The sequence below is a fragment of the Gigantopelta aegis genome, chromosome 9 (genome assembly GCF_016097555.1).
Source record: "Gigantopelta aegis isolate Gae_Host chromosome 9, Gae_host_genome, whole genome shotgun sequence".
Taxonomy (NCBI): domain Eukaryota; kingdom Metazoa; phylum Mollusca; class Gastropoda; order Neomphalida; family Peltospiridae; genus Gigantopelta; species Gigantopelta aegis.
In genome coordinates, this window is record NC_054707.1 from 43,100,473 (window position 1) to 43,118,934 (window position 18,462).

General features: G+C 36.6%; 1 protein-coding gene across 1 annotated transcript in view; it reads left to right on the forward strand.

Moving 5' to 3' along the window:
* The first annotated feature begins 23 nt into the window (after positions 1-23).
* The window catches only part of LOC121381891 (sushi, von Willebrand factor type A, EGF and pentraxin domain-containing protein 1-like), a 40,443-nt gene continuing 22,004 nt past the window's right edge, over positions 24-18,462 (forward strand). The window contains exons 1-8 of the mRNA XM_041511287.1: positions 24-444; positions 2,607-2,777; positions 10,637-10,813; positions 12,730-12,912; positions 15,021-15,206; positions 15,939-16,121; positions 16,521-16,703; positions 17,627-17,809. Coding sequence (XP_041367221.1) covers positions 90-444; positions 2,607-2,777; positions 10,637-10,813; positions 12,730-12,912; positions 15,021-15,206; positions 15,939-16,121; positions 16,521-16,703; positions 17,627-17,809 — 1,621 coding nt within the window. The 5' untranslated portion in view covers positions 24-89. The remainder of the gene's footprint in view (positions 445-2,606; positions 2,778-10,636; positions 10,814-12,729; positions 12,913-15,020; positions 15,207-15,938; positions 16,122-16,520; positions 16,704-17,626; positions 17,810-18,462) is intronic.

Here is an 18,462-nt window from a genome sequence, read left to right on the forward strand (position 1 = left end):
GTACAATTATTCAAAGTGTTTTGAAGAGTCATTTCTGTACAATTATTCCAATTATTAGGTTGTGTCTTTTTAGAAACTGCTATATCAAAATGTTTAACATATTGTACTGTAATTTTGGAAGAAACCATGGCAAATATTTACTATTTCAGTTGTTTGTTATAGCAAAAGTTTCAGATTTGGTGAAGTCTTCAAGTTGTGAAACGGATATCACATTTATAAGAGATGACGTCTTTTCCAATTCACGTTTAACAGAGGGCAGAATTCGTACCCATAGTGGCGTAGCAAATCAAGCCACGTGCTCTGTGAAATGTGATAGACATACTAATTGTAAATCTTTCTTTTTCAAGAGGAATTCTGGCACCTGTCAGATTAATTCTCTCATTTACCTTTCAACTGCTGGATCAGTTGCCGATGAAGGATTTGTATACTTCAGGAAAAATATGGGTGAGAATTGTGTACACATTTTATTTTTTCATTTACGTTAAAAAACGTATTTGCAACCAAGCTTCAAGCACGCTGTCCTGCAAACACAAGTCGATGCTTACAGTTATGGTTAAAATAAAATCTAGTTTGGAGCCGGAGTAACGTGGGATTTTGGCCCCCATAAAATACTATCCGTGGGTCAGTTTTCTACTGCAAAATAGTGAGTTTTCTACAGTAGAAAACTGACCTCCATTGAATCATGACCTCCTCTTACTATCTTAGATGGTGTTCTAATTTGTATTTCAGTAAGTGCCTATTCCAGTGGAATTCTTAAGTAACATAAATATTTGCGATTAGTCTAAGCTGTCTACGACGACCGCACGTCATGTCATACCTTAAAGTAACATTTATGATCAAGTTACCTTCATATTCCGTTCAAAATGAATGCAAGATGATTCGACACAGGTGTGTTTTTCTCATATATACAATATCCCCAAAATGCATTCTCCCCACACAACATGTATTTTGCTACTACTAAGATAGTTAAAAAAAAAAAAAAAAAAAAGCTAAACAAGACAAATTGTTGATTTCCATGTATGGTCCTTACTAGCCAGCAATCGATACACGCGTACGGGCTATTGTTTTTCATGTTTTAATAGCAAAATATATAGAGGACATTTCATATTTTTCGTAATTTACCTTTATTTCTAAAATGCCAGCAGCAAAATTGTTCCGGTTTTCTCACAGTAAAAATAACACTTTCTACAGTGACGATAACACATTTTAGAGTGAAATGGTGAATTTTTAACTCTAAAATCTGTTATCGTCACTGAGTGACTGATAACACTTTTATTTCTCTGACATTTTTAAGATAGTTTACTTAATGATATATAATAAAAAAGCAGATATGTTCGTGTGTGCATTATTTCTAGTATCAAAGCTAGCGGTGTATATTTTATTTTGATGTACATGAAAATATGTTCGTGCTTCTGTTGTTACCCTTAATCGCAAAGAATGATCGAATGTTTAACGACACCCCAGCACACACAAAAATGCATCGGCTACTGGGAGTTAATGGTAAAGGATAATGGTAAATAGAGAATAACACATTCGTGTCCGTTAGATATCATTATCTCACAACGAGTTGTTTTAAAATGTATGTAACGAGCGAAATGAGTTTATACGTTTTAAACAATGAGTTGTGAGATAAATGGTATCTAACGGACACGAATGTATTATTCTATTTCTTACATATCCTCAAAACACAGGTTTTAAGCAAATTTTAACATCGTTTTGGACTAAAATTTATTTACAGCCGTCGCACTTGTAGCTGACTTTATAGACACGCGATTACCAGGTTAACTATACGTCATAGTGCAATCGAGTTCCACCGTGCTGTTTTTTATTGGACGTATGGCATTGGTGACCTGGTCATCACCTAGAAGAAGCCAGTCGTATGTCTTGAAATTGTTAACACACGTACGTGTGTAAACAACTATGTGTTATCAAAAATAACGCATGGTGTTCTCACCAACGGGTGTGTAAGAAACATGTGTCTTTACCATTATGTCTATTATCATACCACGGTCCTTGATATACCAGTCGTGAGGCACATGTTGTCACGAGACGAAAACAAATCTGTCCATTGATAGGATTTCGTCCTACCACCAAAGCACCTCAAACGAAAACTCTACCGACTGAGCGAGATCTCCGCCAAAACATGAGACGGGTGACAAAATTGCCCCTTATCTGAATAAAAACAGTTTTTCATATTACCACCAAACAGCTATATAGGATAGCGAACAAATCTCTTCTCATTTTTGCATGGATTACATCAAATTTTGTCGGGCAGAATGATGCAAATACACGCAAAGGGTGTTTTGTTTTGTCGTTGTTGTTTTTTGTTTGTATGTATGTGTTGTGTGTGTGTGTGTGTGTGTGTGTGTGTGTGTGTGTTTTGTGTTTTTTTTCTTTTATTTTTACAGAAATACAACTTTAGATATGTTAGCAGCTTTGTTGTTTCGACTAAATAAAATTTTGGACTTTCGAATTTCCATTGCTATTGCTAATGGAAAAATTAAAAATAAAATGAAGAAAAATAAATAAATAAATATAATAAATAAATAAATAAATAAGTAAAGGACTCATAGAGTACACAGTAATACGTTCCATTTTCTTTACAGTGTGTCCTGCCCCGCCGTCAGTACCGAACTCTCAACCTCAGTTTGACGTGAACTCTGCTCCTAACACCATAGGGACGGTACTGGAGTACACGTGCAGTGTTGGGTATACGCCAGAGGGGAGTGTCAACTGTCAAGTAGACGGTACATGGACTCAGAAGTTCTGCACTGAAGGTTTCATGTTTTAAATGCTAGTTTAATTTAAGCATTTGTTGATGCATAATACTTGTTTATGCAGGACATCTCAGCGAACTTCATGCATGTTTTATAGAGCAACTGCTGCTAATATTACTACTGTTAACACAAACACCACAAACACTGATGTTACTACTATTTCCTCCATCAATTCAATTTTTGTTTTATTATAGTGATACATGACAAAATAAAACTGTGGATATCCAAAAGCGGCGGAACGCGCTAGTGTGGTGGGTGCAAACGCCGCCAATAAGTTTGTCTGGCAATTATTTTTATACGAGGGTCGGGATATAACTTAGTGGTAATGCGCTCGCGATCGTTTCGGTGGGTCCATTGGGCTATTTCCAATTCCAGTCAGTTCACCACGACTGGTATTTCAAAGGTCGTTGTATGTGCTATCCTGTCTGTAGGATGGTGCCTAAAAAGATCCATTGCTACTAATAGAAAACATGTAGTTGATTTCCTATCTAAGACTATATGTCAAAGTTACCAAATGTTTGACATACAATAGCCGATGATTAATGAATGTATGTGTTCTAGTGGTATCATTATACAAAACAAACTTTAACTCTTCAAACATTTATTTTTATACGAAAGATGTGTACGTTCCTCCAGTATTAATAAACTCGTTGTCACGGGGATCCTATAATACCCGTAACTGAATGAAACACGATTATCCAAATATCTCTCCTAACTGTATATCTATTAGATCTCTCTGCAGCGGGCGGTTATACCCGCGTGTGGCTCGTCTAGGTATGATCAGAGATACGATCTTATATAAAGTATATGTAATATAGCACGTTTAGTTCACTAGAAAACACAACAAAAACACTATACACTTTGGAATCTGTATTACTACTACGCAGACAAATGTACTGCGTAGTTAATTAACAACAACAAATAATAACAACAACCCAGAACTGATCACTTAATTAGTTCATCTCTAGGTGTCTAGTTTACACAATATGCTAATCACTTCACCGTGACACAACACCCACACGTGTGATAATTGAGAAACGCTTCCAGGGGAACTTAATTAATAAAGGAATTACAACTCTATTCCTAACTGGTTAATTTTTAATTAACCCTTAACTACTCATTCAGTAACCTTGTAACACAGAATTAATACTGGTACCTATCACAATAAAGACAATAACCTACAGTTTACCTAGGTCCTCAATCACATCAAGGTTATACAACAGAGCAGAAAATATATAATTACCAAGTCCAAACGGACGCGCTCCCTGGAAGCCTTCCAATATGTTTCTCCCTAATATCTCTAAAACCCTAGATATTTATCATAAAACTGAATATCGCCTGGGGGTACATCGCGACACCGAATCCCTACAAGTGCTATTTCCACAGCGACCAAGCGGTATATTTTTTTTAGATCGCCAGACTTGCTGACGCCTAGTCCGCCAAAATCACGGTTGTAAAAACCGCACTCGCGGAGGTATTACGTAACTACTGGCCACATGGCCTCCGCACCTGGGCTGGGTGTGTATTGGAAAGCTCGACGACCGTCGCGCAGAGGTATCACGTAACAAAGTGGCCACCTGGGCTTAAGAGCATATTGGAGCTGCGCACGGCCCTCTAAAACAATTAATATCGCCACAGGCGAAAACAAAATTAAGAGCATGTTCCGTCACACTCGTTCATGGCTTGGTCACATTTTGGCTGACAACACTGACTAGTCAAATCGTTACCCAACAAAACTCCTATGTTTTCAACAGGCAAGTCTGGTATTGAAAATTCAGATACAGGACGTAGTTTGGCTTTAACCTCAGTTACTGGAGAAAATATGGTTGTCCGGTTACATAACGTTTTCTTGTGTTCGAAGTTTGTGACGGGACCAGTCATTATGGGTGTTATAAAGGACTTGCCTGTTGAAAACATAGGAGTTTTGTTGGGTAACGATTTGACTAGTCAGTGTTGTCAGCCGAAATGTGACCAATTGTTAATTAAAGACAGCCCTTTACCAATAGAAGAGTGTGAGGTTGATGAGATTAGATATCCTGCGTGTGTAAAGACTAGGGCTATGGCCAGAAGGGTAACACGAGACCCAGAGGATATTTGTGATTTGTCTGATACGTGTGTGAGCCATGAAATTGGAGTGGATGAGGTTATCAGTAAAATGGTAGATAAGTCAACTAACGAACTAAATATGGTGGAACCTGTTGAACTTCCGAAAATAAGCGACAGGTTACACCCAGTATCTCGATAGACTGATATTGCCTTAGGACTCAATTCTTGTTTCACATCACAAACCATACCAGTGGACACATACGGGTTTACTTTCTCTGCCAAGGGACTAACCATTACTTCTCTCGCTAATGGAGCTGACCTCACTAAACCGACCACTTGCGCATTATCGCGTTTCCTTTTAAAACAGACCCGACAAAATGGTTATCCTTTTTACAGTAACTGCAATGTGACCGAAAAGTTCGTGCATTGGCTGATAATGCAGGCTTATCCTTACTGACTAGCTGACCAACTAGATGACTCTCCCCGATAGTTACTTTCCCAGGAAAAACCTGGCTGAAATTTCTTCTTATCACCCTGTTGTATAGAGATACCCTGTACTGTCTGAGCTTTGTGTATTAACACGTAATCATCTGCCACTATGCCTGCCTCCTCTATCTTTTTGACATCACGATCCTCTAAATGAATACGTAAGCTAACTGGTAATCCATTTTTAATGTCCTGTAAGATCAACAACTCCCGTAACTCGGTATATGACTCTACCTGATGAGAAACAACCCATTTATCAAACATCCCTGCCTTCTTAGCCACAAACTCACTAAAAGACTGACCCTGCGTTTTTCTCAACTCGCTATACCGTAAACGATAATCCTCAGGTCGTAATTCATACGCCCTCAACACTGCCGCCTTAACTAGGTCGTACTGACTTGCTCGCTCATCACTCATTGAATTATAAGCTACACTAGCCTTCCCCTTAAACTTAGACACGGTTAACAATGTCCACTTAGACTGCGGCCAATTTAGCTGCTTAGGCACTGGATCTCTAAGCGGCCCGTTCAAAAAGTTGGAAGAACATATCTACCTCCTGGTCATCAAATACAGGCACTGATCTATAAGCCTCCGACATGTTAAACCCATTTCCGGCTTCCCGTCTAACTTCTTCAGTATTCAACTTTTCCACTTTTAATTTTGCTAACTGGAATTCTCTATCCCTATCTCTCTCTTCTCTCTCTCTCTCTCTCTCTCTCTCTCTCTCTCTCTCTCTCTCTCTCTCTCTCTCTCTCTCTCTCTCTCTCTCTCTCTCTCTTCTCTATCCCTCGCTTCTCTCTCTCTCCCCCCCTCCCTCCCCCCCTCTCTCTCTCTCTCTCTCTCTCTCTCTCTCTCTCTCTCTCTCTCTCCTCTCTCTCTCTCTCTCTCTCTCTCTCTCTCTCTCTCTCTATCCCTCTCTCTATCTTCTCTATCTCTCTCTATCTAATGCACGTTCTTCTCTTTCGTACTCAAGTTTTTTAAAAGCTAATTGTTGTTCCACACTTAACTCATTTATCTCTATCTCTGGAACAATCTCACTGTCTTCCATAACAGGCCTATCACCAAAAACTTCCTGGATAATAATTGTCTTTATATCACCTAAGGTTTTAGCTGATGTTAAATCAATTTCTCGCTCACCCGCGATTTCAACTAACTCGGCCTTACGTGCTCGCTTAATCTCCACTACACTGAGCGTAGACCTATCCAGCAAATTCTTATCCATGTTTAGATATAACGCACTTATAATTAATTAATTTTCTAGTGAACAACGTTGCTACTTCTGGTAATTTGTAAAACCCCCATTTACAAACAATACTTTTTTAAATATGCATGTCCCGTTTCAGATCCCAGACGAGCCCCCAATTTTCACTCCTGTCACGGGGATCCTATAATACCCGTAACTGAATGAAACACGATTATCCAAATATCTCTCCTAACTGTATATCTATTAGATCTCTCTGCATCGGGCGGTTATACCCGCGTGTGGCTCGTCTAGGTATGATCAGAGATACGATCTTATATAAAGTATATGTAATATAGCACGTTTAGTTCACTAGAAGACACAACAAAAACACTATACACTTTGGAATCTGTATTACTACTACGCAGACAAATGTACTGCCGCAGTAGTTAATTAACAACAACAAATAATAACAACCCAGAACTGATCACTTAATTAGTTAATCTCTAGGTGTCTAGTTTACACAATATGCTAATCACTTCACCGTGACACAACACCCACACTTGTGATAATTGCGAAACGCTTTCAGGGGAACTTAATTAATAAAGGAATTACAACTCTATTCCTAACTGGTTAATTTTTAATTAACCCTTAACTACTCATTCAGTAACCTTGTAACACAGAATTAATACTGGTACCTATCACAATAAAGACAATAACCTACAGTTTACCTAGGTCCTCTAGGATGACTGGCTAAGCCTTATATATATAGAACAGTGAGCCTACAGGTTACTGCGTCAGATGACCGGCAGCACCGTCTAAATAATATTGGTATAATACAGTATTAAAATATTTAAAGTCACATCAATCACATCAAGGTTATACAACAGAGCAGAAAATATATAATTACCAAGTCCAAACGGACGCGCTCCCTGGAAGCCTTCCAATATGTTTCTCCCTGATATCTCTAAAACCCTAGCTATTTATCAAAAAATTCGAATATCGCCTGGGGGTACATCGCGACACCGAATCCCTACAAGTGCTATTTCCACAGCGACCAAGCGGTATATTTTTTTTAGATCGCCAGACTTGCTGACGCCTAGTCCGCCAAAATCACGGTTGTAAAAACCGCACTCGCGGAGGTATTACGTAACTACTGGCCACATGGCCTCCGCACCTGGGCTGGGTATTTCAGTGTTAAATTCTTATTTGCATTTTGTTTTTCGTTTTGTTATAACGAATATATCTAAGGCGGTTTTTATTTTCAAAAAGAAACAGGGAAATAAAAAATTAAACATTTTACTTAAACTAAATCTAATGTAAAATTACGCTAAGATATTGAACATGAAATTGTACCACGAAGTCTTATTGCAGACACCAGAACTGTTGTAGTAGGGTATACAAATCTATGCAATTATAAGCTATATAGCTATATATAATTATCAGTCTACGACAAGCGCTGTTTTTGTCCCTCCACCCCACCCTCCCAAAAAAGGCGCCAGTTTGCTTCATATTTCGGATCCGTAATGTTTAGTTATAAAAGGTATACTTTCAGGCAACAATGCTTTGGTTTGATTAGTAGGACATTATTGTAAGATATTTATGTGGGACAATTGCAGCTCATCTTACAATAGCATACACCTCTCTTCATTCTGGAGTCTGTGGTACAATTGGTGTAGGTAGTACCAAGGCATGTCATGGCTGGTGTGAAGGTCTGAAGATTTTTTTACTTGATCTTGTAATGACAAGTGATGCCAATTGACGTATCAATGCTTTTGTTTGACAATGTATTCATTCAACTTAAAAGATTGTAAGAAAGGTATAATTCGTAATTGATCGAATCTGAACAAAACCATTACACATGCTCAGGACTGTATTCCCGCACAATGTGGAGTCGAATGGGCATCTGGCAAAATAGCGGATGATTCCAGAAATCTCTATCCAGTGCCTCGTCTAAAGGAGGACAGCCACCACGGAGGAGATCCTTTACTAGAGATTTTATTTCTCTTGCATCGCCACAAAGAGGACTGCCACTCCCAGACTAGTTTACTAATTAGAAAAAGCACAGCAATGATGGCATGCACTCATAAACCCCTGTCATGACACTGATGATATCAGGTGTTCGCGTAAGCGCAAGAGTTTCACCAAAGAGATGAAAAAGAATGCATAAATTCAAAATATTAAATAGCATCAGCCATCATTTAGGTCAGTGATGCATCGTATTTAGTACATATAGCCTCTCCAAATGTCTAGGATAAAACGAGTTCCTGGACATCATAACCCTGATGGAACAACGTTTGTGCCATAATGACATGTCGTTGTTTGAAATCCGCAAGCAATGAGCACGCCCCAAGGTATCTTAGAAGTTGTGATATGTAGACAGCTAGAACAGAAGTATCAACGTCAACACCATTTACTACTACTTATATATTAACACCATTTACTATTACTACTGCTGCTACTACTACTACTACTACTACTACTACTACTACGTCATGTATCTCTGACTAATAATGATAATACAACTATATAATTTGTATATTCTTCTATAACTGGTCAGATTAAAAAGCCTCTTTGTAGCCCTTGTATATTGTACGTATTTAAAATGTATTTTGGTAAAGCCTCCTTGTAACACATTATACTGGTATGCTGTGAACTAGTGATAACACTATTATGTAACATCGGTGAGTGAAGTTTGGACAGTCCGGATCCGCCAATTAACAAGTGTGTGCCAAGTACTTTAGTCGAGAAGTGCAGTGAAACCAACACATCCCGAGATCCGATAAATGACCTTGATAAGGCTTACCAAAGTAAGTGTTCTTGAGAGACATGCATAACCACCATCTGTTCTGCAACCTAAACTGATTGAAGAAAGTCGTTGAAGAGATGATCCAAGCGTGACTCTCCGTGTAGCCGTCCGCTGCGTGTGCTGTAACCTCACTGTGGTGCAGGCGTGTAACATTCTCTTTGAGAATGGCGAATACAGCAGAAATTGAAATTTTGAGTAAAAGTCAGTATCTGTGATATTTGTATTTTTGTACAGTTCTTTAAACTGTTTTTATTTAGATTTTGAGTTCTTGTATTGATGTTGATCATCACTTTATTTGTTTGCATTACCATAGTTTGACACCCAATAGCCGATGTATTTTTTGTGCTGGGGTGTCTTTAAACATTCATTCATTCATTCATTCATTCCGTGTAGCCAACGTTAAGGCTAAAAGCTGAGAGAAAGAATATTGCCCTGCAACCTATACTGATTGAAGAAAGTTGTTGAAGATTTTAGAGATGATCCAAGAGTGACTCTCCGTGTAGCCGACGTTAAGTGCCGTTACCAGCTAAAAACTAGGAGAAAGAATATTGTTCTGCAACCTAAGAGATTGAAGAAAGTCGTTGAAGAGATGAGCTGAATATTCAAACCCTACTTGTCTACAATAGGACCGTATCCAGGGGATTGAAGCCTGTGAACTTGAAAACGTGCATTATTTGAACCGAAATATCCAATATATATAAGTGTTACAAAGAGGCTATATTATAAATGTAATAGCACTGGGATGCAATGTCACATGTGTGACTATTAACTATTATAATTAAATAATATTGTTACATGTTGATACTTGTTTGTTTTGACTTCATTGAAAGATAAAAGTGATCGATTGTTATACTTTACATTTATTTAATTCCCATTATTACTAATTGGGGGGCTCGTGATACCAAAAATAACTATATTTGCTATTGTTACTCCTTTCTGTTAGAAGTCCGTAACAACAACAACAACAACAACTACTACTACTACTACTGCTGCTGCTGCTGCTGCTGCTGCTGCTGCTGCTGCTGCTGCTGCTGCTGCTACTACTACTACTACTACTACTACTACTATACAGCTCTACGTACTCTACTTCCATTACAAAAATACTGTTACTGTTGTGACCATCGGTTTTACAAAGAGAAGTACCAATATCGCAAACACTTAGTAAATAGTTCAACTATATATCATACGTTCATAACCACTACAATTGCTTCTATCAATGACTAGTATCAAATGTTTACTGTGTACTAAAACCACAACAACCTGTAAAAATAGGTGTTCTGTTCCATTTATGAAGATCTATAATTGATGGCATACCTACTATTCTGTGTTTTATTCCAGACTGCCCCAGTCCACCTGACATACCAAATGGTAAGCAACCATTTGTCGCGTCAGCTGTTTCTAGATCTCAGGGAACGTCCTTGCAGTATAACTGTCAGAGAGGGTTTGTACCTGAAAATGGTCTTACAACTATAACCTGCCAAGTCAGCGCCACCTGGACAAACATAGTTTGTAAACGTAAGACAGTTTACCACATTTACTATGAATATAATATTATATAGCATATTTATTTGCTCTTTTCTGGTATTCTAAAGTTAAAGGGACATTCCTGAGTTTGCTGCAATTTTTAAGATGTTATCGACTAACAGAGATTTTTTAACGATTGTAATTACATATCAAATATATTTTTCTGCATAACATATTAGTGGCTGTATATTAAACGTGTTTCTGATTGTTGTAATATTTGCAGTAGGTTAAATTTCATTTTATTTCCTAAAAAGGTTTTTTTTTTCGTACTTACGAAATTATTTGAAGACAAAATCCAGTTAGGACTTCTTACAATTATTAAGACGACCAGAAACACCTTGAATATATTTTAAACAAGAAGATATATTTAATATGTAAGTTTAATTGTAGAAATATTTTATTGGTCGGAAATATCTTACAATATGCAGCAAACTCGGGAATGTCCCTTTAACCTAACATACTTCAGTATAAAGTCTGTTCAGATAAAAAAAGGACCTAAATATTCTGATTTATCATGCAGGCATCCTTCCTATTGACCTGATAATTCGAAGTGTTATCATGTCACTAAGAAATGAGTTGTGCGCATGATAGATGTTTGCTCAATTTTCAGGTAGATCGTTTTCTCATTTTTCAAATCCATTTACAGCAATAATTGTTGAACTGCATAAATAAATATAAGATTTACACTTCCTGTAACATCAAATTACCTCTTATTTTTCAATTCTTCATTATTCGCTCACATTCGCAACTAGACAGCGTTTTGAATTAAAGATTTTGAAAAAACAACAAAAACAAGTAGCTTCCTGCAAAGAATGTTTACACTGGAACAGCGTCTGACGTCACAGTCACTAGCCGCCAGTGATGTAGATCTTCTTCAGGTCACACATGAAGGAAGGAAAGGAAAGAAATGTTTTATTTAACGACGCACTCAACACATTTTATTTACGGTTATATGGCGTCAGGCAGGTCACACATAAACATGAGTTTATTTTCACAAAAAAAGGTACAAAAATTGTAATGTTGTGAAACAACCAACTTTGAAATATAATCAAAGCATTTTATTTAAAATTTGGAAAAAAACTTTAATTTGTAGGCTGGCTTTCGGGCACTTGCTATTGTCCGACTTCCGGTAGTAGTTTCTACATAATAAAACGAATAGTTTCTATACCGTTTTTGACTGAAACATACTAAAAACATATAACTTGAAAGGGGTAGCATAATAAAACAAAATATCACGTTACTACGTTTTGATATCGTGGTTATCATGGTTATTTGGCTCAGTCCGATAATGGTGTACAGGCGAATTGAAGCTCACCTGTAACACCGTTATCTTAACCTCGCCAAATAACCACAATATCGCGTCAATTTTCTATCCAATAACCGATGATTAATACATCAATATGCGCTTGTGGTGTCGTTAAACAAAACAAACTTTTACTGACTGTTTTATCTCGTTACAACCAGTGCACCACATCTATGCAAAAGCCGATCCTTTGCTACTAATCGGAAACTGTATCAGGTTTCCTCTCTGTCGGAGTTACCAAATGTTTGACATGCAATAGCCGATGATTGATTAATCACTGTGCTCTAGTGGTGTCGTTAAAGAAAACAAACTTTAACAACTAGAAGTCTGTGAAACCACACCGCTAGTCGGGTGTCCAAATATATATTTTACGCCTTATAGAGATATAACTATTACTGTAATACTATGACAACAGTTACTACCACTGCTAGGATGCCAACTGTAACTGCCACTGTCGCCGCCGCTATACATATTCAATATACCACTTTTATAATGTATGGTGAATGTAATGTTGGGCCTACTGCATCACTGGATAACCTATTTTATTTACACATACATGGACATCCATATATTATATATATTGTTTTTTACTTCATATCTCCAGGACCAGACTGTCCCAGCGCCCCTGCCTTTGCAAATAGTAATCAACTATTTGACCCATCAGCAGTTACCACAGTGTACGGAACATCATTGCAGTATGAATGTAAAACAGGCTTTGTTGCTGAAAATGGTGTCACAACCATAACCTGTGATATAGACGCTACATGGACAAATGTAGTTTGTAAACGTAAGTGACCAGTGAACTTTACTATGTTTGTTGTTCTTTAATAAAAGAATTATTATCATCATCGTATTATCATCATTATTATCTTTATTATGTAAGGCCATCCGTTCGTCAAACATATTTTATTGCTTATAATATACAAAAAGATTATTATTATTATTATTATCTATAATTATTATTACTACTATTACTACAAATATTTGAAACAAAGTAAATGCACAATCCGTTAACAGTCGTTACAATAAATATTGTTTGGGGAAACATATTTTATTGCTAGTAGAATATTTCTGTTTGCTTAACAAAAAAACATTGGGCACAAGTTATTCAACTTACGAGGCCCTCTTTGCTAATTATAAATATAATATATAATGATACAATATAGGCGACTACTATTACTACAAATATTTGAAACAAAAAGTAAATGCACAATACATCAAGCAAGACAAATAAAGTTTGTTTTATTTAACAGTGCAGATAAAGTGAAACCGGAAGAAAGACTACAATAACATATTCAGAGGACAAAGTGGTTTACACCTACCCATTGAGCCTTGCGGAGCACTCACTCAGGGTTTGGAGTCGGTATCTGGATTAAAAATCCGATGCCTCGACTGGGATCCGAACCCAGTACCTACCAGCCTGTAGACCGATGGCCTAACCACGACGCCACCGAGGCCGGTTAATCAATAGTCGAATGAAAAAGGATAGTTTTAATATATTAGTTCTGGCAAACGGAATAGATATATTGTTTTGATTTCTTAGTCTATATTGAAGAGGTTGTTCTACCCAAGGCGGAATGCAGTTTGTTAAAAAATCAGGAGCCATACCATTAAGTATTTTAAACATAGTACATACTTTTTTGCCTTTCGACATTCAGAAAGGGTAACTAAACCAGTTTCTAAGTCAGAGACCTGTTATTATTTTCTTGCATATTTGTTCTGTTACTGTTTAATGTATTTTTATTTCTTCAACACAGAAGCCGATTTGCATATCATAATGAAAAATTTGCTTGTTTGTGTCATACACTTTTCAAATTCGAATTTTATCAGGAGAGCAAGAAAACTTAATATTTTTCAAACAATATGTTATTTTTGTTATAGTTACTTAATAGTGTGTCAGGTCTACAAATGTAGTTACGACATTTTACACCTGAAATGTCGTTGACATTTTGATCTAGAATTTAACACAGGTTGAAGGAATGAGGCAAGATCTATACATGTAGATACGACGTTTTGTCATTTTGTTTCATACACTATTTGTCATGTACCACTTAATAGAGTTATAATAGAACATTCTATTGTTCTTTTCTCGCTGTTGTTACGACCTTTTGTATTTCGCCGACGAGTTTTGACACTGAAACGAACCCTAGATATTTCTGTGTTTGCATTAAATCAATAGGAACCAAAATATATATTAATTAATTGGAAGAGGATCTTGCTCGTTGGTTTTGTCATTAATGACTAGATGACCCTGTAAAATTTCGTTACATAATGGTTAAGTCATTTAATGAAGATATTAAACTAATGTCATCAGTTACACAATTAAGCTCATCGGCAATGTCGTTAACGTAAACTAAAAATGTAAGTACTAGCCTTGGGGGTATTCCAACCATCAGTGTACTACTGGACAAGGTACCACAGCTTTCTACTTGATATATATCACGCAATTTCGTAGCTAGACAATGTGTTTTCAATATACAAGAAAGAGACAAAAGAATAATAATAATAATGAATTAAAACCGCACACAAAACAATTGCAGATAGATCTAACAACAGACATCGTTGCTAGCAAACCATCATATTGTCTAGAATGGCCTTATGGCTGCTATCCGCAGATGACAAACTTTTATAGTAGATGTACATGTTTTTGTAATACATATTAGTTTAGATGTGTCAAACCAGTCTTGCGAGTGGCAGTCCTCCTTCGACGTTCCGCGATGTAAAGTATGAAAAGGTGGCAGTCCTACAGACCAATCACCAACTTCTTTTTCACTCAGTGTTGTGCAGAGATACAATTTTGTTTATCATAACTAGTGAGTGGTGGTTGTTTTTTGCGTCTCGTTATTACAAAATAATTCAGTTCTTTTATTTAAACATCTCACTTGATATTTTCAGGTCCAGATTGCCCCAAGCCTACTCTCTTTACAAACAGTAATCAACTATTTAACCCATCGACAGTTTCAACAGCGTACGGAGAAACCTTACAGTATGAGTGCAAATCAGGGTTTGTAGCTGAGAATGGTGTCACAACCATCACCTGTGATATAGACGCCACATGGACAAGCAGCGTAGTTTGTAAACGTAAGTGACTCGTTAACTATTTTAATTATTATATTCCAGGCGCGTGTGCAGGAATGTTAGCAGAGGACCTTTAGAATATCGAGCGAAGTTTATAGGGGGTCGAGTCATGCTCTCCCGGAAAATATATTGAAAAGAAAAACTGCGTGAAACCCACCTCCAACACATGCGCCTGTGCTCGAATATTCTAATACCAACTTGGAAATGAGACATATTTACTGTTTTGTCTACCCAGATTGCTCTCTCTTATCGTTTGAGATAGTTTGGTTCGTGTTTTTTCCCTGTTAGTGAAAAGGTAAATTTGTATCTGCGATATTTTAAATAATATGTATGTCTTTATAGTCATGTCTCTATGTTTTTGGCGTTTACGGTATTTTTGGAGAGGATGGCATCAGCGTAAGGTGCGGAGTGAAACAGGGGGATAATCTCCACACTGCTGGACAAAAGTTACTCGTTTAGACAAAAACGGTGCAGACATTCGGACAAAAGAAGCTTCTGCACTGATAAGGTAGTAGACGGGTGTGGGGTGAGTTTATCATACTTTATATATCCATGACCAGACTGCCCCAGCCTCCCTGCCTTTGCAAATAGTAATGAAAGATTTGACTCATCAACAGTTACCACATTGTATGGAGAAATCTTGCAGTTTAATAAAACATGCCGAATGTAAAAAGAAAAATGTTATTACAAAGCTGAATCTACAACTTTATTAAACATCTGACTTTACATTTTCAGGACCAGACTGCCCCAGTCCTCCTGTAATAGCAAACAGCAATGAACAATTTGTCCGATCAACAGTTTCTACAGTCTTCGGAGCTACTTTACAGTACGGATGTAAATCAGGGTTTGTGGCTAAAAATGGTGTCACAACCGTCACCTGTGGTCTAGGCGCCTCGTGGACAAGCATAGTTTGTAAACGTCAGTAACCTATTAGCTATTTTAATTCTTATAATCTAATAGGAATGGAATTGCCAATGGAATGGGTTTTTTACTACTTGGTGAGAGTCTTTCTTAGCCGTTTTTTTTTTATAAACTAGCCAAAGGAAATATATTATTATTTGTGATTTCTGGTTCTTGGGTTTTCACCTGTTAGTCAATGCAATCTCATTTCAACCTGCATCAGTTTTATGAGTATGCTGTCTAGGTAGTTTCATATAATTTTTTTATCAGTTCTTTAAAACATATTTTGCATTGGTTTAATCTAGAAGAAATATATAGTTCTTAGCTTTATAATTACATTCTAATTTTATAGTAAACATTGTTAGAAACAAAACTAGATCAGTGAAGTTATTTAAACGTCTTACTTTACATTTTCAGGACCAGACTGCCCCAGTCCTCCTGTCTTTGCAAATAGTTATCAACAATTTAACCCGTCAACAGTTTCAACAGCATACGGAGAAATCTTGCAGTATGTATGTAGTTCAGGGTATGTCCCTGCAAATGATGTCACAACCATCACATGTGGTGTAGGCGCCACATGGACAAGCCTAGTTTGTAAACGTGAGTTAATAATGAATAAATATTTATATCTGTGGATTTTGTTGTGTGTATAATATGTTTATGGTCGTGTTAATATTTGTAAGAAGCCCAAACTGGACTTTGTCTTCAAATAATTTCATACGTACGAACAAAACATATTTTAGGAATTAAAATGAAATTTAACCTAGTACACATATTAAAACGATTAGAAACATGTTTAATATACAGCCACTAATCATTTATGCAGAAAAATATATTTAATATGTAATTACAATCGTAAAACAGTCTTTGTTAGTCTTAAAGGGACATTCCTGAGTATTGTAAGATGTTTCCGGCTGATAAAATATTTCTACGATTAAACTTACATATTAAATATATGTTCTTGCTTAGAATGTCAGTGTTTGTATATTCAATGTGTTTGTGGTCGTCATACTATTTGTAAGAATCCCAAATTGCATTTTGTCTTCAAATAAATTCGTACGTACGAAATTTTTTATTTTAGGAAATAAAATGAAATTTAACCTAGTACAAATATTAGAACGATCAGAAACACGTTTAATGTACAGCCACTACTATATTGTGCAGAAAAATATATTTGATATGTAAATAAAATCGTTAAAAAGTCTCCGTTAGTCAATAACATCTTAAAAACTACAGGAAACTCAGGAATGTCCCTTTAAACATTGTATCAAACTCAGGAATGTCACTTTAAGTACCGTTTAGAATAGACAGCTTTTAAAATCTAATGCAACTAATGGGATCGTCTATGGGATTTGATTTAGTACTATACACTGTGTACTAATTTTATGAGTATGTTGCCTAGGTAGTATGTGGTTTCATAGAAAGTTTCTATCAGTTCTATTGGGATATTATTAACATTCTAAATTGATGGAAACAAAACTAGGTCAGTGAATGTATTTAAACATCTTATTTTACATTTTCAGGACCAGACTGCCCCAATCCTCCTGTCATATCAAACAGCAACGAACTATTTGTCCGATCAACAGTTTCCACGCTGTATAGAGCTACCTTGCAGTATCAGTGTAAATCAGGGTTTGTAGCTGAAAATGGTGTCACAACCGTCACCTGTGGTGTAGACGCCACATGGACAAGCATAGTTTGTAAACGTCAGTAACTTATTAACTATTTTAATTCTTATTAGTGTAGGCCCTTATGTCGTAGAAAAAAGGTTCGTATATTTGTTAAAAGTGAACTACCGGTTTATTCAGCATTATATTATGATAGTGATAGTGAAATAGGCTGGGAATGTTTTCTCAACTTCTAACAGTGAATAAATTGACCAAATCCAAGATGTCCGCCATGGAAGTCATGAAATATACTTTCTGCCATATCTGTGAAACCAGTTAAGATAAAAACATGAATGAGGGGGCTTTTTATACGTTTTAATACATACGGAATCTGTGTTTGCCATCTATAGATAGAAAAACATGAAATGGAACCCAGATGGCAGCCATATATGTGCAAAAGATGGCGGCAGTTGGCAGTCCACATAGTGGAAGATAAAGGAAACAAACCAGATAATTTTCGTAAAACATTTAATCTGAACAAACACACTCTATATAGGTTATATGAATACATCTATATGAGTCATTTCATCATCAACTCATTCATCCTCATCCATGACTCCCATAGTTAGTTCATCTGACTGTACAAACATTCAATCGGAACAGACTGACTCTATGATAGAAACACATCTAGGTATAGAAGCCTTTTCATAATCAACTCATTCATCCTCATCCATGTCTCTCATAACTAGATC